Source organism: Pteropus medius, unplaced genomic scaffold (genome assembly GCF_902729225.1).
Source record: "Pteropus medius unplaced genomic scaffold, Ma_sr-lr_union100, whole genome shotgun sequence".
Taxonomy (NCBI): Eukaryota; Metazoa; Chordata; class Mammalia; order Chiroptera; family Pteropodidae; genus Pteropus; species Pteropus medius.
Window position 1 is genome coordinate 26,764,407 of NW_024340696.1, and position 23,942 is coordinate 26,788,348.

General features: G+C 47.0%; 1 protein-coding gene across 1 annotated transcript; it reads left to right on the forward strand.

The window, feature by feature from the left end:
- Positions 1-2,247: 2,247 nt before the first annotated feature.
- NR2E1 (nuclear receptor subfamily 2 group E member 1) lies at positions 2,248-23,150 on the forward strand. Its single transcript, XM_039865214.1, has 10 exons — positions 2,248-2,262; positions 2,441-2,954; positions 7,637-7,782; positions 11,046-11,133; positions 12,683-12,918; positions 14,255-14,401; positions 16,478-16,574; positions 16,962-17,111; positions 17,363-17,468; positions 21,606-23,150. The coding sequence occupies exons 2-10, from the start codon at positions 2,930-2,932 to the stop codon at positions 21,766-21,768; spliced, it is 1,158 nt and encodes a 385-aa protein (XP_039721148.1). The 5' UTR covers positions 2,248-2,262; positions 2,441-2,929; the 3' UTR covers positions 21,769-23,150.
- Positions 23,151-23,942: the final 792 nt, after the last annotated feature.

The following is a 23,942-nucleotide window of genomic DNA, read 5'->3' on the forward strand; positions in this document are numbered from 1 at the left end:
GTGTGTGTGTGTGTGTGTGTGTGTGTGTGTGTGTGTGTGTGTGTGTGTTTCTATTCAGTGGACTCTTGACATCCTGCTTGATTAGGGGCTGGTGACAAGAGAAAGAGAAAGAGGAAACATTCTCATTTTGATTTTGAGACAATTTGGTGAGCCTCAGGTGTATTCCAAAAGTTTTGATACCTACAAATAAGCCAGCAGGGCAAGAGTGTGGGGGAGTAGAAGGAGTGGTAGTTTGGACCCCTCCAGAGCCACAGTCCTCCTACCTCCAAGCCCCTGCACCCACGAAGCGGCTTCTAGGTCTCCTCACCACAGACTCATAAATTTTTCCGGGGAGACAGGCCCAGGTCTAGTCTTCCACACCGGCCTTCTTCGCGGGAGATAAATTATTTGGACTCTTGAAGTTTTTTGTTCTTAACCAAGTGTCCTCCTCTGAATGCACATGATGATGATGGTGGTGGTGGTGGTGGAGAGTGGATTTCTCGTGGGAGATAGAACCCCAGGCTCCAAAATGGAGCCTGGCACAGTAAAACTGTGTCTCTTAAACTCTGATCAGAAATAACTTCCCTTTTGGGGAGTGGAGTTCGAGTTTATATGTATGGCGGGCAGGGCTCGCTGCTCACGCGTCTTTCCAACTTGGCTGTCAAAAATGTTGATTTCTTGATCTGTCTTCTAAAAAAAAAAAAAACCTCAGGTTTATAGCTTTGTCCCACAGTTCTCTAATCTCATCCCATTTCGAAAACCGAGGAGGAGTAATTTAGGAATTAGTCGTCCCCTTTCTTGCTCTTTCCAAATGTCCCAGACTCCCCGCCCCACCTCCATTCCTGTTTTCTGTGCTGCTCTAGAGAGGAACCAGGCTCTGATATGTGTGCTGTGCGTGGCCCCGCGCTCCAGGCAGAGCCCAGGCCACTGTAGAAAGTTGTGGTCACGTGCTGCAGCCGCCGACTGGAGCGCACAGCCGGAGCCCCCGAGACGCTGCGGCAGAGGAGCTAGGCCGTGGAGAGGGGTGGAGACAAGCAAACACTCACTTTATACACACTTACTCTGATCGAAAGCCCGAGTTGACACCGAGTCTGCATAAAGTGGAGCTGAGAGTGGGAGGGCAGAATTGCCTAGTTTCTTCCCCCCTCCCCCTCCCCCCATCCCCCGAATGAGCCACAGAGGGCTGGAGAGCAGAAGGTGTGACCCTGACCTCTAGTCGGGCCCACGCCCGGAGGAGAGGTTGGCAAGCTCTTGTTCGACAAGTTCAAGCTGCTGCGAGAGCTTAAATAAGAATTAATCTCTTAGAGATCGGGGATCACCGCTCCCTCGGCGTGCGCCTTCCCAGCGCGGCGCAGCGACCTGGACGCGAGCAACACAAGAATCGCAGGAAGGCGGGGGTGGGGTGCGGGGGAAGGGTGCTGAGGCGTGGGGCGCTCTCCAGAATCCTTTGGCCAGGAGAGGGGGAGCCAGCAATGCCCCCTGGGGTCAAGCTGCTGGCGGGAAAGCTTTGCCCTCTAGCCACTCCACTGCAGATGACGGAGGCGATAGGACCTTCGCCCTGCTGGGTATGGGCTTTGCTTTGAGAAGCGGGCGGGCACGCTCTCCACGGCTGGTGCCCAAGCGGATCGCGCGAAGGCCGCAGGAACGCGGAGCCTCGGCGGACTCCATCCCAGACCCCAAGTCCCCATACAGCGTCCTCAGCTATAACTTTCTGTAGATAGTTGCAAATGAATAATTACTCACCTCGAGCCAGATCCAAGTTTTACTCAACAGAAGGGGCACGGGACCCAGAATGAACCAACTCACATGGCCACATCCGGCGCGCACAATCACACACAAACACACAGCCACCCAGTTTCTTCCACGAATCTGTCTGGCACTCTGGAGAGAATGGGGAAAACGTTTTGAGAAAACTTCATCTCTCCTCCCCTTCCTCCGAGCCATGAAATATAACAATTCACTTTTATTACAAGAGCAGCACCGTCCTCACCATCACCACGCAGAGACCCACACTTCTATATCCACACTCTAACTCGCCAGCTCTGAGAGCTCCTGCATTTTCTTAGGGAGCCGCTTGGAGGTTCATTAATATCATTAGCATTTAACCCCCTCCCTCTTCCCATCTCCTCCCCGCACATGGCTGACGTCAGACCCCGCCAGGAGTTGGGGGAAAAGCTAAGTGGGCCAGGGACGCCCTATTCCCCTCCCCGCGGCTGCCTGTCAGAGCGCTTCTGGAGATATTACAGGGGACCCAGCCCGCAGCGACAGGCACAAAGTCACGGGGTAATGAACTTCGGGGACCCTTTGCCGCTGCAAGAGCGGCTCTCCCCGGAAACCAGGACCTTGCCGCCTGTTCCCTCGGAAGACTTCCCAGCAATCTAGTTTTCCCTCTCGGCGCTCGGGTTTGGGCAGCGCCGAGCCCGTCTGCCTGAGACTGCGGTTGTTTTTCTTCTTTCTTTAGAAGACCAGCGGTCTGTAGAGATCTGTCCACACTCTGCATGCCTAATGTAGAGGGAAAAATTGAAGACCGAGCGACAGGAATGGGGAAAGAGAGAAATTTTGCCCCTTTTGCTCCGTAGGAAGACCATTTTCGTGGGTCCATCTCTGTCCTTCAATATCCCTCTCTCGCTGTTCTCCCTTCTTCCTCCATCTGCCTGTCCGTCTCTCCATTTGTCTGTCCATGCGTGTGTCCAAATCAAGCAACATTCGCAGCAGCTGCAGTTTTGCAAGAACCGGGAAGAAACTTAAGGATGCTTAAATTTCTACTGTGGAACGAATTCTGAGCCCCCGGGGAGCAGCGCAGCGCGCGCGACCGACACCCACCTGTCCTGCCTGGGAGCCTCGCAGGCTGGAGGGCGGCTGGAGAGCTGCGGCTCCCGGCGGCGAGGCGGGGGCTGTCGGCCGGGACTCGAGCAGCGCCCACCAACCGCTCCGCCCCGGGACCGCCAGCATGAGCAAGCCGGCCGGATCAACAAGTGGGTACCTTTTGGGCTGCAGCGGGGTTCAGGCGCGCAGCCTAGGGTGGGAGGGCGGGGAGCCTGGGAAGTCCTGCCCCGAGCTCAGCAGCTCCGAGACCGGGAGGAATACTCCAGCGGCATGTACGCTTTGGCCCAGCTCCTTGTAGACCGTGAGTCGAAGCGTTTCGTGGTAGGGGAAGAACAATTTCGTTACTTCTGGATCTCTTGATTCCCCACTCTCTCTGGTAAGGTGGGAAAGTTGGGACCCATGCAGCCCACCAGTCGCGCGAGTTCCCTCCACTTAGTCGCCAGGTGTGGGGAGGAGGGGGCGACAGGGGCGGGAACTAGGCCGCAGCTCCAAGAGGCAGCACAATAACACGCCCGCTCAGAACTCCTAGCTCAGGCGCGCAGAAGCAACTTTGCGCAAAGCCGATTTTGAATGGAATGCTTTGCATCCCGTTTCTAGCTTTTTCAAATAATCCTGCGAACTGGGAAGCAGAAACAATTTAAAAGTCACATTTTCCTTAATCCTAAATCCGCGTAGGTCATAACTGGGGAATTTAAACTATGGCGAACTGCTCAAGCAAATAGAGGACCAAATCCCTAATCCCAAGGACTTTTCGAGCGAGAGCTCAGCAGAGGCAGGAGTGTGCGGCCTGTTTCCTTCGCGTGCGTCTCTCCTTCCTCAAACTTGCTTAGCTGATGGCTGTCCCTCTTCACGCAAAGCCGAGGCTGATCTCCAGCCGCCCCTAGACGCCCGAATGAGTGCAGGACTTAGTGGATGTGCGAGGGCCTTTGAGTGCACCGAGCCTGCAGAACCCAGAACGTTGCAGGCCCGAGCCGGCGTTGGGCGGGAGCCGCCACAGTGCTTGGATCTCCTCGGGGGCATTTCAGTTCCCGCCTTTCGGTGGTCCGGGGCTGCCCTTTACACGGTCCAAGGCTCGGAGTGGCGGCGGAGAACCCAGGTCCCCGACTTCTCCCGCCGCCCTTGCTATTTTTGCCTGTAGCATTTTTGGCGCTGTATGCTTTCTTCACCCTTTCTCCCCTCCCTCGCTCTTATTGTCCCAAGTCTTCGAAAGTTGGAAGAGTCCAAGACACTTTTGAGGACTGATGGTGAAGTCCCACTTAAGTAGGATACAATTCCTCCCACCTAAAAAAAAAGTGGGTTGTGTTTTCACTTTGTCCGATTGTTTTGGTTTGAGTGCTGCCGTTTAAAAAAAAAATTACAGTAAAATGAACGTGAATAAAACCAGAAAAGGAGAAATATTTAGATCTAGGGCAGAGTGAAGAGAGAAGGAACTTTAACCGTAGCCAGCATCAGAACCGACACTTGAAGAGGACTGACGTTTTCACTTAGCGTCGGGCCTACCCTAGCCTGGCTGTTCGACTCTCTGGGAAGGGAGGCAAGCTCAGTTTTTGTGGCCCACATTCCCGCGTGCGAAGGTCCTTCACATAAGGCGCAGGAGGAAATCTTTCCTGCTGCATTCTGAGTCTCATTGCAAAAACCCAAGCCCACGGGCCTCGGCTCGCCCTGCGACAGGCCCTCGCTTCTTTCCTTGGAAGTAAGGAGTCTTGGACTCTTGCACCTATTTGGGGTGCAGAGCCGCCGGGTTTGGGGGGCGAGTTGAAAGGTAAGGCCTCGGAGACGAGGTAAACCCGTGGGCGCGAAGCTTGGTTGGCTGGGGGCGCGTCCGCGTACTTAGAACTAAGATGCAGGCGGACCCTCCCAGCTTTTGGGAAAAAATGCGGAGTGACAGCATCGGGAAAACTTTGTAACTTTCCAACTAACCAAGAGCCTGAGTTTGCCCTCGGAAGCCTTGAGCCCCGGTGCAGGTCCAGCCATCTCTGCTGAAGTTTTCCAGTCCGGCAGAACCTCAGCCCCCGCCCGCGGCGCCGCTGCAGCCAGGCCCTCCCGGAGCGGTGGCGGCAGCCGGGCCCAAAACTTGCGGTCCGCGAGCTCCGGGCGGCAAGGAGGTCGGCGCGCAGCGGGCGAGGTCAGGGCCGAGCCCGGCCGCGAGGTCTGCAGTCCCCGCCTCCCTCGGCCTCGCACGGCTGGAAAGCAGAGGGCTGTCACCCGGGAGCCCCGCCTGGGTGGTAACAAGACCCCGGCCAGTCACCCCTGCAGCCCAGACTAACTTCTTTCAACAGCCTCTGATGATAATTACAGTAATCGAAGCTGCCATATATCTTTAGGCAATTATGACACACAAAAAGCCCCGAGGGGACCCCCTGGCGAGGGAAGTTAAGAACGGTTTTCCAGCCTCAGGGAACTCCCGCTCGCCTCACGTCGGAGCTCGCTCGGCTTGTTAAATGAGTGGAGCTTTGCAACCGGGTCAACCAGCTTGTCTCGTGACCCCAAGTCACCTTAACGTGGCTGGGCGGCGGGGTCTGAGGCACAGACCGGTTAGGTCCCGGAATTTTCGCGTCCCTCCCTCCTGTGCCCGGCCCCAGGTGGGCAGCGGGCCTCTAATCTGTCCTGGTCTGCGCAAAGGCAGGGCGGACCCGCAGCCCTGACGGCGCCGGGGGGCGACGGTCGAGGAGCCCCGCCCGGGGAGCTGGTCCTTCCTCTACCCCATCTTGGTTCTCAGAGGCTTGTGTCCCTGGCCTCTTGTCTGGATGGGAAGAGGTGAAAAGAAGCCCTACCACTCACTGCTCCTGTCATGCAGCATCTTAGCATTATCAAAAATGCCCCGGGAAGGAAGAGGACAGCTGAGGAGATGGGATTGCTGGACCTCGGCTCAGGCAGAGGGCGTGAATTATGCAGAGGAGGATGGTGGCAAATTATGGAAGTCAAGTTTACTGCCTCCAGAGTGAGTGCGGTGTAGCAGAGCTCGAATCCCGGCCTGCTGAGCGTCCTGAGTTCCCTTGGGAGCAGTGACAGGCCTGAGGGGGTGAGCGACAAGACCCGCTGTGGCCTCATCGTGTTTTCTCCAGCCCCTTTCTCCCACCCCCCGCACAACCTTTCCTCCCACACTGCGGGAGAGGGGGCGCAGAGGCGGTGGTCGCCGCGCCGCGCGCCTCCCCCCGCCAGCCTTTGTCGCCATCCGAATTCCCATGCTACTCTTTTTGACGGGTCACTGGTGGCTCTATAGGCAGGTGCTACCGCGGGGTTGTAATTACTCCGGTCTAGCCTGGTGGTTACCGAGCCTCCTCCCTTCTCCGGCGGTCCCCACCCTCCTTGCTCCCCCGCTTGCCCTCCGACCCTTCGCCGTCGCTCCTCCAAGGCCGCCACCAGGGGTGAGCGCCCGCCTGGATGCCTTCGAACCCACTAGCAAGTTCCCACCTCTGACGCCTCGGGGGCCGTCCCCACGCCGCGTTCTCTACTCCCTTATTCCTCTCACCCAGTGGTTCTCACCCCTGCCTCTCCTCACCCCAGCCTGAGAGCGGACCCCAGCCTCAGAGCGGTTCCCAGCCTGAGTGCTCGGGGGTGGGTGGGGGACAGCCGTTATGTTTCACCGAGGCCTGAGGCCGCCCGGGCCCAGACTGGAGGCCTTCGACGGGTAGCGAAAGGAAAATTAAATGTTAAGAAGTTAATTATTATACTATTAACTATCATTAGTATTATTATTATCAAGGTGTTAATTAAGTTAACACTTTATTTAATACTCCCTTTGTGTGAGGGAGGAAGGATTTCTAAGTCCCTATAAACTACTTCAGACTGCTTAGACTCTTGAATCTTAGAGAAAAATAGTTCCCTCTCTACTGAATTTTCGAATGTTATCCCCTTCCTCACCTTCCTCCAAGGGCGGCGGCCATCCCAAGCTTGAGGGGATTTCAAGGAACGTTCTCTTAAACCAGGCGACCGTCGAGGCCAATAGGAATGCGGGGATGGAGGGCAGTCTAGATCCTTTAAGGCATTAGCCTCCGACAGCGGCGGAGAAACAGATCTAGTGGGAGGAGGCCAGTCTTTAAGGAAGAAAAAGTTGGGGAGTAGTAGTAGGAGAAGGGGTGCTGTCCCACGCGAACCTGCCAGGGAATCACACACTTGCATTACTCTCCTGTGCTCATTTGCCTAGCACTGTGCTAGTTACTTTGGGGAGAAATTTTTCTTTTTCCTACAAGAAATAATTTCTCAAAAGTGATCCACCAAGCATTAAAAAAAAAAAAAATAGGTAAAGCGAAGTCGGGCAATTATCACTACCCTTATTATCATTAATAATCCTAGTATTAGCATTACAATAATAATCCTGATAATAACAACCGCCGGGCAGCTCAGAGAAAACTCGATTGCCTTCCAGCTGCCATCACTGGTTCCAGCCTTGTTTGTTTTTCTTCTTTTCTTTTTTACATTTCAAGTTTGTCTCCTCACGCTCTCACTCACAACTTTTTCTGTTAAATGCAGGAGCAGGGGAGGGAGGCGGCCAAACTTTCCACGGAGCAGAAAGGCAGCGGCGGGCCGCGCTGCCGCCCGGCCTGCTGTAATCTTTTATTCCAAAATGGGTCTCGGCGATTAGAGGAGACCCAAATACATGTAGCGGTGCATGAATAATGCTTATTGTAGGAAACTGACACTTGCTCAAGGAAAAAAAAGTTTGGCTATAAAATCACTTCATTATTTGCTTTTACCGCAGCTTCGGTGCTAATCCCTTCAGAGGTCAGATTGCTTAGCATCTCTCTCTCCCTCTCCCTCTTCCTCCCTCTTCTCTGCCCTCCTCTCCTTCTCGTCCCTTCCCCTTTCCCTGCCTTTCCTGCGATTTCAGGCCGCATTTTAGATATCCCCTGTAAAGTGTGTGGCGACCGCAGCTCGGGGAAACACTACGGGGTCTACGCCTGCGACGGCTGCTCTGGGTTTTTCAAACGGAGTATCCGAAGGAATAGGACATACGTCTGCAAATCTGGAAACCAGGTACCTTAGCCAGACTGCATTGCCCAGCTCCCCTCTGCTGCCTCCTCCTCCTTTGTTTGTGCCAAGGCCTCCTCTGAGTCTCCAAGCTGCTCAGGAGAGACCAGGCCTTGACCTCTCTCTTCCTCTCCCCTCTTTCCAGACTTAACTCTCTGAGGCCCTTTTCCTTCACCAAGGGTTAGCGGAGAGGTAAGAGAAGACAGATAAGTTTGCCTTAGGAAGTCTGACATCCCAGCCCCATCCTTTAATCTTCTGACTGATTGTGACACTGGGTTAGGCACACACCCAGTGGCTATAAAGCCAGACCGGGGAGCCTAAGAAACTTAAGAAACTAAACTTCAAGTCTAAGCAGGGGAAAGGGCTATGTTTTGTTGCCTGTCCACCACACTCCCTTTCTAATAACACCCAAGCTCAGTTCCCTGACCACTGCCTGGGATGGCAGAAGTAAAAGGCACAAGGCATCCCAGTCAAGGTTGAGACCCAAAGTGAATGTTGGCCATTTGGAACAGAGAGGACATGTTCTGTGAGGAGCTATACCCTTTCACTTCAGAGAAGCAGGGTTGCTCTGGAAGAGACCAGTGGGTCTTCAGCACCTATGTGGGTTTATCTGGGCCTTGTTAGAAAAGGGCAGAGTGAGCAGGAAGAGAAGGCTCCTAAGGAAGGACTAACTGAGACCCTCTCTCAGGTTTCTATATCTTCTATTTCTCTTCTTAGAAAATGTGCCTGGTTGGTTGTATTTTGATCTTGGGCAGGCAGAACTGTCTTAAAGAGGCAGGAGAGTCAGGGCATGGGCCGAGTGTGAGTCAAAGCTCCCAGAAAGAGTGAGTAGAACCCCTGGACTCAGTTTTCAGCTCAGTAATAGGCTTATTTCTACCTAGGTAATCAGCCTTTTCATCTTACACTTTGTCTTCTCATTAGTCAGTCATATAGACCTCAATACAGAGCCACAACTTTGACACTCAAAAAGATCCTAGAGCGTGTATTAGTCAGAAGTCATTCTTTGGTAACCAAAATGGTAAAATATTTTCACTAATTCATACATACATACATACATACATACATACACACGCACGCACACACACACACACACACATATCATCTGGTGCTAGTGAATTATTCTTTTTTTCTGAAGCCATGTCAGATTATATCAGTTTTTGATAGATTTGGATAATCAATAAAACAAGAAGACATCTTCATTTGAATAAGTTATTTGGAACTCTCCAGCCCTGTTACCTGTTTAATTGGGTTCACAGCTCTGTATCAGTTTCTAGCTTCACCATATGGACACATCACATTATACACACACAGCCTGTATCCCAATAGCTCCACAGGAATATGGGACTACTGTGGGTTGTTGGATTTGAGCAGGTTTCCACTTAAATGTTTTGTTTTGTTTTGTTTTTTACTTTTATGCAATGCACAGAATTGGGGAATCAAAATCTCAAATGTTATGCTCAGATGATATTTTCAAAGAGGTTGACTATCAATTCAAACATATTGATATCAGTCCAACTACTTGTAAAGGAGGGATAATAGGCTCATCAGGCTTGGTGGTCCTCTCCTTGCAGAAAGAATAAATGGACCAAGCCGAGTCGCTTATCTTTCTCTCAGGATCCAGATATTTATATGTATATATATATGATTTGATTTGAAGACACTCTTAAGAACTAATGAAAACTTCCATTTTGCATGAACAGGTTTATCAGAATAATAGAGAGATAACATTTGAGGATAGACATATGATCGCATTTAATGATAAGTTCTTTAAGCCTCTTTACATTCAGCTATTACACTGGCTAGCGAAGATGCCCAGAAGAGTTCACTTAGGAACCCAAAATTATTTCCTTTCTCTTTTTATTCTAAGATTAGATAAATAATATTCTAATTTATTACTAACAGTAATGAGGACATTTAGAAATTGTTATGAACCTCTGCGTTATCTTTATTTTAAATAAATCAACATATTTTAAATCAGAGGGGTGTGATCTCATAAAACTATCTCGGTGTGTAATCTTTCCTAGGAGATGTTTCAGAAAATGTATTTACTCTAACTTTGGCATATATGAAAATTTGATATTATAAAGCAAAATAAAAATATATTTACTTTATTCTCTTTTTTCCTCACTGCAAATCTAACAGTAGCAATCTGTTTAAACACAAGAGAGTACCAAATTTTTTACGTATTTTCTATGTATGGAATATATATGTAGATATGAGTCTTTATGTATTTATGTATGTGTTCCCTCAGTAATAACACCTAACACTGAATGAATTCCATAAGAAGCTGTCTTTGTAAATTTCATCTTTTAATGGCCAATATTTCCACAGAAAATTGCACTAGGTAAAATATTTCTCACATGTTTCAGATAAATATTTCTAAGTAGACATTGCCTCTCTCTCTCTCTTTTTTTTTTTTCAGCTATCATGCTAATATTCTCAGTCCATATTATCATTTTGTCAGACAGTTCATCACATTATTTTCCTGGTCATGTTTACATAGTGAACATCTCTAGATTTTGCCCAGGCCTTGGGCTGTTTTTTTCACATCCTCACCTTTGTTGGCCCTGCCCTCCTAACTACTCCAACTTCTGCCTCACCTTCCAGGAATGACTGTTTCCATGAATCTGGGCTCAGGCTAGTCTTTAAGACAACTCTCAACCTGCTGGTTATAAGGATGGCTTTCAGTACAAAGGCAAGAGTGAAGAATAAAGGGGAGATATTTATCTGACAGATAAATGGGCTCACCCAGAAAGTGACAGAAAGAGGTAGTCTAACCTAAAGAGGAAAGACTAGCTGGCGGGGGCTGGGGCCGTAGTGGGGATCCTTTCCGGTAAGCCTACTCTCAACCCGGCGCTGAGACCTCCTCCTCTGGGACCAGGTCGCTGTCTTCGGTCCTGAAAAGTCTCTTCTCTGCTTTCCCACCTCCGCCACAGGCGGAAGGTCTCCTCGGGAGCTTCAACCAGCGCCGCAGTCTGGCAAACCGGACGCTCTGACCCGTCATCTGATTGGAGAAGGTTTTCCTCCTTGTCCGCTTTCATAGGGCCAGGGGCTGGTCCTCTCGGATTAGTCCCGGGAACCCCAGCCCCTTCCCTACTTGGCTCTTCTCGTGCCCAAGGCTCTAGCGTCTTGCGGAACCAGGTTTGTCGCGCTTAGGTGGGTGGCTGGATCTGTTTCCTCCTCCACGCCATTTTCCCCCCACCTGGCACCGGCTTCGTGTCGCCAGTTTAAAGGCCCAGGGACCGCTGACCGCTTGAGCTCTGTTCCAGGGAGGCTGCCCCGTGGACAAGACGCACAGAAACCAGTGCAGGGCGTGTCGGCTGAAGAAGTGTTTGGAAGTCAACATGAACAAAGATGGTAATAAGTACAGCTTTTTACTCTTCTGATGTTGAGTAGTAAGTAATCTACGTGTACAGAAAAGACGTGGCATTCATCTGCACGTAGACCATCTCCATTTCTTTGTCCGATTCTGGGAACTGGCCTCAGGCTTTCGGTCGTATCCTTCCCGCCTCTCCGCAAGAGCCCCCTGCCCACCCGCACAGAACTCCCTAAGGCAAAGCCCATGCCCACGGAAGAAACCTGCGTCCCACAACTACCTCCAAGAAGGCAGCGTTCCCGGGGACCCCACTCGGTTGTGGACACATGCGCGATATTTCTTCCCTCTCATCCTACCTAATTCCTCTTCACGCCTCTCCTTGCAGGCTTTTTGTGCACCCGCCCCACCCAAGCCTGTTAAGATCTCGCAGTCCGGGGGAGGAGATAGTGGAGACGAGGAGACAGTGCGTTGGAGGAGGGAGGGCAAAGACAGAAACTTGCGGAATTTCGAACCCCCATTTTCAAATTCACCAAGATTCCAAAGTCAAGAGGGCCATTGTGGAAATCTAGGCTTTTCCAGGGCTTTCTTTGAGTTCTACAGAAAGGGGCCGTAGAGGTAGGGTGACGCCTTTGTGTGTCTCGGACACCCAACTCCCAGAAACCTGATAACACGTGCAGCAAGAACTGGGACTTCTGGGTGCTTCTTGGGCATAGAGCACAGTCCAAGGGTATGACCCCTGGCGGCCTGGGGGAGGGCGCCCCAGGGCGGGGCGGGGACGGGTGTAATTGCCCAGAGGGAGGAATGGGGACTCAACGCAGGGTGCGAAGTGGAATTTGCTGTGGCGGCTGCCTGCCGGGTTGGCAGCCCTAGGAGGTACAGCGCCCATTGGGGAGAGCTCTTTCCTCCGCAGCTCAGAAAGCAGGAGGGAGCGTCCCACCTGTTGATCTTGTGTATTGACAAGTTGTCAAGCTAGGCGAGCAGAAGATTGCCCTGAATTAATTTGTTTGTTTAAACTGTTGGTGATAATTGTCACATCTCCTCTGCCTTCCTCCAACACACTCCTAGACCGAGGACACTTCCTCGTCCCATCCTCCAGCGTCCTCGGGCTGAGGTGCTATTTTCCTGAGGCCAAACGGCTTGTCCGCGTGGGCGGGGTTGGAGATTGGGGTAGTCAGCCTTGGACCCAGCGGGAAAAGTCCGTGCAGAGACGTAGTGCTTGGCTGGGCGTAGTGCTCCCACTCTCCTTGGTTGTGGACGAGAATACCAAGCTACTCTCTCCCAAAGGGTCTGTGTCCCTGCAATCTCTTCTAGGTGGACAGGGGCCCTGAACAGACAGAGAGCACATCTAGTCTTGCTCGAGCTTGTCAGTATCCTGACACTTTGTACCGGGCTCCTCTTCTCGGCCTCGGCTTCCTAATGCATACAATGTGGCAGTTAGACGATCTCAAGAATACCCTCTGCACTCACATTCCCTTGACCTCGCCTCGCGGGGACCTTGCCTGCCTCGGGTGGCCTTTGGCTCTGCAGCGTGGCAGCGGCTAAGTGTCGCTGAGACTCTGATCTTGGCTGTGCTTCGGTCTATCTCTGCAGCTGTGCAGCACGAACGGGGGCCTCGGACGTCCACCATCCGCAAGCAGGTGGCCCTCTACTTCCGTGGACACAAGGAGGAGAATGGAACTGCGGCGCACTTCCCCTCCGCCGCTCTGCCGGCACCCGCCTTCTTCACCGCGGTCACGCAGCTGGAGCCCCATGGCCTGGAGCTGGCCACCGTGTCCACCACCCCCGAGCGGCAGACCCTCGTGAGCTTGGCTCAGCCCACGCCCAAGGTCAGCGGTTTGCTAGGCCCACGAAGGCCGGTGCCAAGCAAAGGGCGGAGAGGGGCGCACCCCATGTTTTCAGAGCTGGGATGGGTCGGGCAAAAAGATGGAGAGACCTCGAAGGGTACTTAGCCGGGCCCTGGAGGGAGCTCTGGGCCTCTCGCTCTTCTCTGTTGAGCCAGGGGTGCTCAAACTTTAGTGTGCACTAAAGTTACTCCCTGAACTGCTATAAATGTGGACTCCTGGCCCATGCCCCAGAGAGCCCTTTCCAGCAAGTTCCAGGGGTTTCCCTTGGAACCTACACCTTAAGAAAACGCCCTGTGTGGAGCCCTGTTTGAACTGAGGTCAGTCTAGGAACGCTTCTGGAGGCCAGAAGACCAGACATTTGTTTTTAGAAGAAAGGAGTTGCCTACAGCTAGCAGAAGAGCCCCTGAGTTGCAACTCTCAGGGGTCTATTCTGTTGGGCAGAGCTGTGGGTCCCTGGGCAAAGCTGAGTGCATCCTGTTAGGGACGGTTTCTAGAAACTGGCTTCATTTCTCACTCCCCCCTTACTCTCTCTTGTGAGCCACATGTATTTACAACAGGATTGAGCTTCTACTAGCATGGCTACAGCCAGACCCACCTCAAAAGTCTCTAGGGGGCACCTAGAGACTACCCCTCAGGCTTCCAGATGGTACATACCCAAAGCCCTCCCTCCAGGCCAAGAAGGGCCCTAGATCTTCCTCACAGGAGGGCCAGCTGCAGCCCCACACTGCAAGGAAGCCAAACACCTGGGCACATGTGCACGCACAATATTTAATATTGCTTTCTTACCCTTGATGTGTATAATAAGCTTGGGAAAGTAGTGTTATGAATATGTTGTCAGTTATGAATGGGAGTGCTCTGTGAATGATTAAGATGTCTAATTGAAATATTTCCATAATATACTAATCCTTTCTAAAAATACTCATATGCATATTTGTGTTTGGGATGCCTATTAATTTATACTTTTTTTCCCCACATCTATTTTTATTTACACAAATGCAAGCAGCTCTTGTCTAAATTGGGAGACAGGCCTGGCACTTGGCTCAGCCCAAGGAAAACTTGTTACAGGGGATAGAAAAGCCAGATGCCCCTCTGGAAGGAACAGACCCACAAAGAGTGGAAATGAGTCTCTTCCAACAATTTCTCAAATGCTATAGGTATAGAGATTTGGTTTTTATCCCCCCAGGGCAACTGCCCATGTAAGCAGAACATCCAAATTCCTATCTCCTTCCTTCTTCTCACTAGAAAATTAAAAAGTTGGCTCGTCTTGCAAAGCTGTGGTTTCTTCACTTTCTGATGTCTCTGTTTCTTCCTCAACCAGTACCCCCATGAAGTGAATGGGACCCCAATGTATCTCTATGAAGTGGCCACAGAGTCAGTGTGTGAATCAGCTGCCAGGCTTCTGTTTATGAGCATCAAGTGGGCTAAGAGTGTACCAGCTTTCTCCACCCTATCTTTGCAAGACCAGGTATGATCAAGAGGGCCCTGAGGTCTTGCGGGAAGTAGATTGGGAAGAAGCGACAGTAGTCAGTCTTATGAAACTACAGGTTACCTGGATAAATTGCCACGGCCAAACATCAGTTCTTAACAGCAATGAGGAAGCTATTTTTACTAGCTTCTTTCTACAGGTTCAAGATATCTAGCTATGGAATCCTTACTAAGAAATGTAATTAAGTTATTTCATGAAAGTTGGATCTGGTCTATGAAAAACAAGCATACATAGACATTATCTCTTTTTTTAAAAGTTTAATTGAACCATTGAAATTAATCACAAATTTTTAAAAACCATAATGAATTTTTAAATCCTTAATAAAACAATGCTTTCTTAAAAGCATTGGAAGTGAGAGAAATAGATAAGAGTATTCTGTAAGATTTTTGGACCTAGTCTCATTATTCTATATTCACAGCTTTATATTTTCCATTCTGATACTCACAGTTTTGGCCACTGATTCATAAGCACGTAGAATTAAAGGGTGCATCGCACACCTCCTGCAGGCTAATTCTCCTTTTTAAGTATTTTAAGAGATTTTGTAAACAAATAGGCATTGTGCATAATTCTGTTGTAAATGAAATTCAGAGGCAGTAAAAGTATGTGCTGCTAAAAATTGCATCGGACCAAAACCCAGAAATTTGCTGTTAGGAACATCAGAAACGGCTTCTGCCAGAATTTTCTTAACCTGAAGGGAAAGAAAGAAAACCACTGGCTATTACGGGTGCATTCATGGAAATTAATGACAAATTTCCCAAAAGCCTAATAAGTAGTTCTAAAAGCAAAGGATTTATTTCTTTAATTCATTTTATACCCAATTAAAGCATAATAGTCCCCTTAATATGAAGTACGTTTCCTACAGAGAGACCTGGCAATGTGCTAAAAACATCTAATCGTCCAGCATGGAATGTTCTTTTTTTCATGACCTGGACTTTCAAACATGGCCAGAATTAGATATTGTTTACCTTGCATTTTTAAGTTATTATTTTTGTATTTAATGTAATAAACCTAAAAGCTTTTTGAAATTTAATCTTTTGATTTTGGTTACAAGCCTTCACAATTCAGCTCTTAGCTTTCAAAAGGAAATCCTTTCACAGAAATCATCCAGAATTGGCTGTTTTTTCAGAGATTTTTCAAAACAGATTTTTTTAAGATGGTTAGGTTCCATCTTTGACCATGTTCACTGGTTGGCTTTAACCTTTTGCTCTGTGTGTGTGTGTGTGTGTGTGTGTGCGTGCGCGTGTGTGTGTGAATTGGCTATTTCTTTTCTGAAAACAAGTATTTATAGACTCTTTAATCCAAACAAAATTTATTTACTGTCTGCTACTCAGCCCTTTGGTGGAAACCCTTCAACAACTAGCAAACTGCAGTGAAGTGGAATCCAGTATATTCATTTAGAAAAGGAGCCAGATTTTCGTTTTAAATATTCAGTAGCACATTTTATTAGAATGAAGATGACAAGTACCTTGATGCTGTCCACTTATGAGTCTCAGAAAAATCAGGCAGTGAGATGAGGTAAACTCAGCAAAACCCGATTAACATAATTACACCCTGATTTCCCTGCATGCCTCTTGGGAATTAGTGATCTTTCTCTCTCTCTCTCTCTCTCTCCCCAGCCCAGCCCCCTACCTCCACCAGGAAATGGGGGCCCAGATCTGCAAGCCTAGTCTGGAGCCTTCAATCCTGATAATATCAGCATTTTTTTTTTTAAATGAGGGGAATCTACCTGCTGAGCTGCTGGTGGCATTTCATGGAGGCTGGGTCTCAGGGAGAAGTTTCTGGGTGGTCAAGAATGAACGGATGGGAGGACCAGAAGGGTAGACCCTTTCCCATGGGAAGCAAACTTTTGGGGTTTGGAATGGCCGACTCTCAAATGCTTATCTATAGGCACCTTCTCAAAAAGGAAAACAAGGGACAGCTAGAATATTCAGAGGAAAAATTACCGAGGCAGGCATTTAAAAACACTTTTTAAAATAATGGAAATTTACATATTGAAATTGTTTATAAATTTATAAATTACACACTATATTATATTATACATCTATTGTATGACAGCTGATGCTTTTGGAAGATGCTTGGAGAGAACTGTTTGTTCTAGGAATAGCACAATGGGCCATTCCGGTTGATGCTAACACTCTACTGGCTGTATCTGGTAAGAATTGCACAATTTAATGACTTTGTTGTAGAAATTACCATAAAAATACATTACTGAAAAAAGAACAACATGTAAAGAATAACAAATTCCTGCTGAACAATAGAGTATACCTGTCATTTATAAATCTATATTTAAATGCAAATAATGTTGTTTTGTTGTATTCATGACTGCTTGCATTGTTATTTAAATGCAAATTACTGTGTTTGTTATCATCCAAGAGAAGATTTTATATTAACTTTCATACAATATAGCCAGTTTACATGGAATCAGATATCTTAGAGTAACAATTGAATAGATATTGATATGCAGGATTTTGTCAAAAATCAATATTAAATTATGAAAATGCCTTCATATTACAGCATTTATTCCATATTTTTATTCTAGGCATGAATGGTGACAACACAGATTCCCAGAAGCTGAACAAGATCATATCTGAAATACAGGCTTTACAAGAGGTGGTGGCTCGGTTTAGACAACTCCGGTTAGACGCTACTGAATTTGCCTGTCTAAAATGCATCGTCACTTTCAAAGCTGGTAAGCAGACACAGACCCCTGTTTCTTCTCCTTCCCCAGTTCTGCCACCTCACTAATTCAATTACCTCAAAGTACAGACCGACCTTTGCAAAAAGAGGTGATGGTTTTCAAAGGAGCTGAGACTAGGTCTGGCCCCATTTCGATAGTCGTGGGGACTTGTGTGTTCTGCTGGCCATCCACTTCCAGAGAGGCACTTCCCCCATTTGCATTTCCTGTGCCGCCTATCACAGTTTCCTGGTCTTCATTTCTAGTTCCTACACACAGTGGTTCTGAACTGAGAAGTTTCCGGAATGCTGCTGCCATCGCAGCTCTTCAAGACGAGGCTCAGCTAACTCTCAACAGCTACATCCACACCAGGTGACTCTTGTTTGCCTTGAACATGTCCTTAGGAAAATTGCTTCCATTATGAATGTGTGAACAAGAATAAGCCAGTTCAGACGTTGTGACTAATTATTCTGTTGCCAGCCAGTTAATTTAGTTAGAATCTATGTCCTCACCTATCTTGCAGGGTGGGTGAGAGGAGCAAATTAAACTAGATTATCAAAGTGAAAGCATTGCCAGGCACCTTACAGCTTACCTGGCTACACAAGCTGATCCATCAAAATAGTTGAACACATTTATATGAAAGGACCCCAGTGTAGGAAAGGTCAAAATTGAAGGCTAAAGTGGTATGGTTGATATAGTAGAGAGTGCTCATGTCATCCTTTAAAAAAGGCAAGTACCTTTCTTTGGATGCCAATCCCAAAGAGAAGGACCAGAGAGTCCTCTAGAGAGGCCATCCTTACCCCCAACATAACTGCCATCTAGCTTTGGTGATTGGTATCTGTTGGTTTACTTTGAGTTATAGCATCCACCAGGTTACTTCTAGCCAAGGGCCCACTGGCAGAGACTGTTCTTATCTATTTGTAGAAACTCTCAGCCACTGGGGCTCTTGCAGTGCTCCTCCTGGCCCACCAATGGACAAGTCCACCAGGAGGTATAGATATTCTGTTTCTATTTTCGGATGATAAAATGCAAGGTTTTTAAAGAGCTGTGGAAGCTTGCTGGCTTCCTAAGTTAGGTCTGGGGAAGGAAGATCTGAGGTTACAATAGAGTTGCTATTCTTCTTTATTTTCTAGATTGGTCTTGAAGGGAAGCCCATGGAGTTTGTCTCTATCGATCATCCCAATATCACCACAGACACTGTGTTGAGAATAACTAAATCACATGGGTAGAAGCTGTTAAATACCTCCCTCACGTGAGGAATCAGCGGAACCCCAAGTCAACTCTATCCATTTGGAGTAATACCACTTCTGCTAGGATCTCCTTATTTTATTATTGATCACTTTTTTGTATAGTAATGAATAAAACTGTTTCCTGTCCATGGAATACCATTGGAACCATGTTGAGTGATAGTCCAATGTGTATATGTTTTTCTAAATTAAAGTGCCATGGTTTTTAAATTTAAAATCCACATTAAATTTTAGAACGTATATAATAGGCACTGAATATTTGTTCAAAATTATAAAATGGAGCGGTATATAGTTTTCTTACTAAAAACTAATTTGTATATCATAACTGACCTTTAACATTTAGACCCATTAAAGTTTAAAGAACATCAAACTGAGAAGAATATGATATCCATTTACTGATTCAGTCAAGCCTTTGCTGAGTACTGGCTCTGTGCAGGGCTGCTGTGAGCACCAGAGAACAAAACACTGCCCTTGGTTCTTGCATGAAGTAGGTAGAAGTGTTACTCCAATTCAGACCAGAAAAGAGAGAAAAGCAAAGTGAGAAGTGCGAGAGATGAATTCTAGTTGGGAGAGGGGTGAGGGAAAATCTAGAAAGGCCGATTGATGAAGGTGACAACATATGAGCTGGTGTCCTTGAATGGCAAAGAGAAAGGGCACTCATTAGAGCCAGTAGAGGGGCTGGTAGAGGTGCTGTGGGAGGTGCCAGAGAGGTGGTTAAGGAGAATCTGAGAGAGCCTGGTATACCGGGAGCTGCCTCTAGGGAGTCCTGAGAGAATTAAACCACAAATTAACAAAAGTCTATTTTAGAGAAAGGACAAGTATACTACTTCTCCTCAACTCTCAAAACGAAAATTATTCGCGGAAGGAGCACATCTGCTTTGACATGAACTTCTTTTTTCATGATATCTGCTACAGTTATAATTTAATATTAAGATTTAGAGTCATACATATGACAAAACTGACTATGCCTTATTTCTTAGCTCCTTCAAATCAGTGAACATTCTTCTCTAGCACTTTCCTGTCTAGAAAAATAAAATCTGAAATCGAAATGAAAAGTTAACATAGCAAACTGAACTAATTGTCCATTAATTGTTAATATTGCCAATTGAGCTAATTGTTATAGCTCTGTGAGCTATTTCGCTAATTATCTAGGACTTGAGAAGGCTAGGAATTGGTGTTTCACACAAAGTATGTTATAACTGAAGATCAAACACTTACACCTGAAAAGAAAACTTCTAGTTATCTATGCTAAAGGTGAAGTCAGGGGTATAGATATTCTAAAAAATAATTTTGAGAGGTGGTTCCATAGAGTAGTGGTTAGCATGTCTGCTTTACACGCAGAAGGTCCTGGATTTGAGTCCCAGTGGAGCCATGGCTCATACCCTGGTGTGCCGGGGCCAGGTGCACGCCGTGAGCCCCGCCTTCAGAGATCCAGTTCTTAAGGGGAGACAGCAACATCCGTATGTCAGGGGTGGAAGTGGAGGAGGGAAATAAAAATAGTAATAATAATAATAAATTTGAGCAGCCAAAAACACGCTCTCTGTTTCTGTCTCTATCTCTGTTTCTCTCTGTCTCTCTCTCTCTTTCTCTCTTTCTGTCTGTCTGTCTGTCTCTCTCTCTCTCTCTCTCTCTCTTTCTCTCTCTCTCTATCTTTCTCTCTCTCTCTCTCTCTCACACACACACACTTATAGTATGGTACTCCACTTATAATAGACAAGTCATTCTTGTGACTGACTAACCAGCTTCTTCCTAACTACAGAATAAAAGAAGTGGGTGTAGGTGAGTGGATTATCTACTCACAGAGAATCCATACTTAATTGTCTATGGATTCTCCGACATCCATCCTTTTTTAAAGTAATCATTTCCCACAGTACTTTCTCACCCCAGAGACCTTCCGGCATATTAGGTTGCAGACACGGTGGAGGCTTGCCTAGGCAGCTACTGTGTTCCACCCACTGCAGGGTTCTCTCTCCTCTGCCTGGGAAGGGAAACAGAGCTATCGAAGAGAATAGTTGCCAAGGTGAAAGGGAAATGTGGGTCTTGGGATTTCTTTCCAGGATACGTGGGACATACTTTTAGGAAGGAGAGCAAGTGGTGGGATTTAGGCTTTTTTTTTTTTTTTTTTTAATGTAGATAAGCTTCCGCATTTCCTTATTACATTTATTAAATGTGGTGTGGTGGTCCCTGTCCATGAGTGTTCATGAAGCTGGGCAGGGAAGCAACCAAATAAAGTTCTCAGAAGACCAGAATGAATTATCAGCCTTGTATCAGGTTAAAGAGAGAGAATCTTGTGTGCCCCAAACCAGGAGACAAGCAGGAAAGTTACTGCTGGTGACTCTGTTTGTAGGGTGGAGTTATGGGGCCGTTAAAGTGTTTGGTTACTTAGCTCTGGAGAAGGAATTTTGATATCAGTCAGTTTCTAGCACCTTATGAGTATTGGATGAGCCCGGCTCAGTCACAAGATACATGTCCCCAGAGCTTAGTCTTTTAGGTAATTTGTTTCAGTGGAGAGAGCCCGCCCCATGAAGTGTAAAGATACCTTATTCCAAGCTATTGACCGAAGAAGCATCAGGGCTACAGTAAGAAGGTGGCTTATAGGCAGCAGAAAATTGAACTTGCACATCTGAGCATAGATGCATGTTGGACACCAAGAGAGGAAATTGTTAGGCAATTTCTCACATATTTAATTATATGTCAATTTCATTGACATGAAAGTTGGGTGGCACTGCCACCCAACAGAACTTGGTCTTTAATTTGCAATGTAATAAGGATGGAATTATTCCTGAGAGTGACTAAGTGTAATGCCTGAATAATAATTTGGAGAATTTCCAAGAAAAGGAATCCATTTTATTTGAGGAAAATAGCCTCGTGAAGGAGCCTGGAGAGTAAGAAAGTGTGGATGCTGCTACTAGCTTTCTCATCCATACCATGGTTGTTTCCTACACTGGCAAACTTATGTTTATTATTTAGCCTAAACTTAGTACCATGTTTCTAAATTCTCTTTACTCCAAACAAAATACAACCCCATTGCTGATGTCGAGAGAGTCACCATGTGATTTTGGCATCATTTATGTTCTCCGGGCCTCAATTATTTTACCTACAAAACAGAGACGATTTGCCTGTCTAGGACTCTGCCGTAGGGAGAGTGTTTAAAGAGGCCCAATCAGGAAGTTATGCTGGAGATGGTGTGTGTTCAAGTATGAGGCATTAATCTCCATTAGCGATGGATCTGACCTTGCTTTCACGCTTTCTCCTATTCCAGATATCCCACTCAACCCTGTCGCTTTGGAAAACTCCTGTTGCTTTTGCCAGCTTTACGTTCTATTAGCCCATCAACCATAGAAGAAGTGTTTTTCAAAAAAACCATCGGCAACGTGCCAATTACAAGACTGCTTTCAGATATGTACAAATCCAGTGATATCTAAGCTCTTCAAGTCCCCACTTTTCAGGATGGGACAGTATCTGACGAACTTCTACCTGTGGAGAACAAGCCTCAACTAACAAACCTTTCAGGAAGCATACATCTGGGAATGTGGAGCCTTCGGGGGCGGGGGGGGGGCGGGGGAAAACGTCCATGGACACAAAACAGTTCCAGTAGCTTTGATATGCTGCCTCACCCAGGGTAGGGCAGCCAGGAAGGAAAGGGGGCGTAAGAGGACCGTCTGAACAGAGAACTCGCGGCTGCCATGCCTTGGGAGGGCGCTGGATTGGAGGTTGTCACAGGCCATGCCACTCTGCCTCTCACTTGGACGATAGGGCTGAACTATCAAATGCTGAAACACAAGTAGAACTTTCTTTTCCTTTTTAGCATATAAAGTTGCGTAACCAAATAGAGCTCTGTGTATAACATCATATAGCAGCCTTCAGAACTATCTTATGATGGAAACTTTATTTTAAAAACAATGGTTAGGTTTAAAATCAAAAGTTTTATCAAAAGTTTCTTTTCTATTATAATACATCATTAAGTGGCCTTCAGAACTGAGTTAATAAGTGAAAGGTAGCTTATGCTGTGAGATTTGCTTTTCCTCTTTTTCCTTTCCTTTTTCTCTCTTTTGTTCTTCTCCTCCTTTTTTTTAATACCATAGGCCAGGCAACCTTGTCAAAGGAATTGGTGGACGAAAATGAGATTCTTACCAGGACTTCAGGCTAGATGACATCTCAAAAATAGAAGAGCTTTACTAAAAGAACAGAAGTCAAGGGAGGATGAATAAAAACAGCAAAACCAAATAAAGCGGAGGTGAATGATTGAGTGAGGCAGATAGCTGTCCCATTACAATAGTGTTGAAACCAAAGGCAATGGGGGTCCAAGCTCGTGTTTCAACGAGTCACACCAGACAGGAAATGAACACAGATGTGATGCCGGAAATAACTTCAAGGAGATGAACACTAAAAGGTTTCTCAGTTGACCCACTGCTAACGAACAGCCTGAGACTCTTCAATGCCTTTCAGAAAACTGGTTTCTAGTAAAGCCTTGAATGTGCCCATGTGTGCATGCGTGCGTGCGCGTGCAAGCACACACACACACACACACACACACACACTACACACATACACACATCGTCCTACATTATAAGCTGCTCCTTTGGTATGAATCTATACTTATGGAAATGTAGAAAGAAACATTTTAAAATAGCTGCTGTACTTTTCACATTTTGATTTATTAGGTACTAGCACTGAGGAAAAATATTCAGCACTTGGACTATCATAGGACGAGTAAAATTTTCCTTGTACAAAGTGAATTAACTGATTTGTGAAGTTAAAAGGTTGTACTCATTGTATTTACAAAGAATAAAAATATATTGAATTTAAACAAAGTCTTCCCAATTTATTAGCCTCTTTCCCTGGCTGGTTCTCACCCACCAGTTACAAGGTGGCGGCAGCAGCTGGTGTGAAAACTGAAGCTCAGAGCACTCTAGTCGAAAGATCTAAACTACAAAGGCAATTTCTTTTTTACAGTAAATTCCATTTGTAAAATGATGAATAAAGAAATAAAACAAGATGTCGTTCTCTACAGCTCTCGGATGTAATTGCATCTGTTAGAAAAATTGCTGTGTGAGGAAGACAGAGGCCAATTAACAGAGTCTTCATTCACTCACTCTCTGTTTCTAACTCTCTTGCCAACATCTCAATTCTGACCAGGAACTCAAAATCATTTAATAATCAAAAGGATAAAGTGTGAAGAACTTTACTGGGGAGTAAGATATGGAAGAAGCAGTAGAAAGTGCATTCAGATGTTCCCAGCAAATCTCAGGGCACTGGCCTCACAGTCAGAGATCAGTAGTTGAAACTAGAGATGCCCAAGGCCACGGGCACCTCCTGGGCAGTAGGTCCTGTGAGATTCTAGGGCAGAGGCGCTAGCAACTCTTGGCTAAACTGACCATGCAGATTGCATGTGTGGAAGTTCGATCAGCCACCCACTTCTTGTCTAATGATTCCATTAGAAGAAGTTGGTCTTAAAGAAAAGCAAGGAATTCAAAGATGTGTACAAGAACATTCCTTGCAACACTGTTCATGTTTAAGAACTAAAACAGAACAGATACATTGTGGTATACACAGACATTGTTACAGTAGTTAAGGTGAGTGGACTAGAGCCAGTATG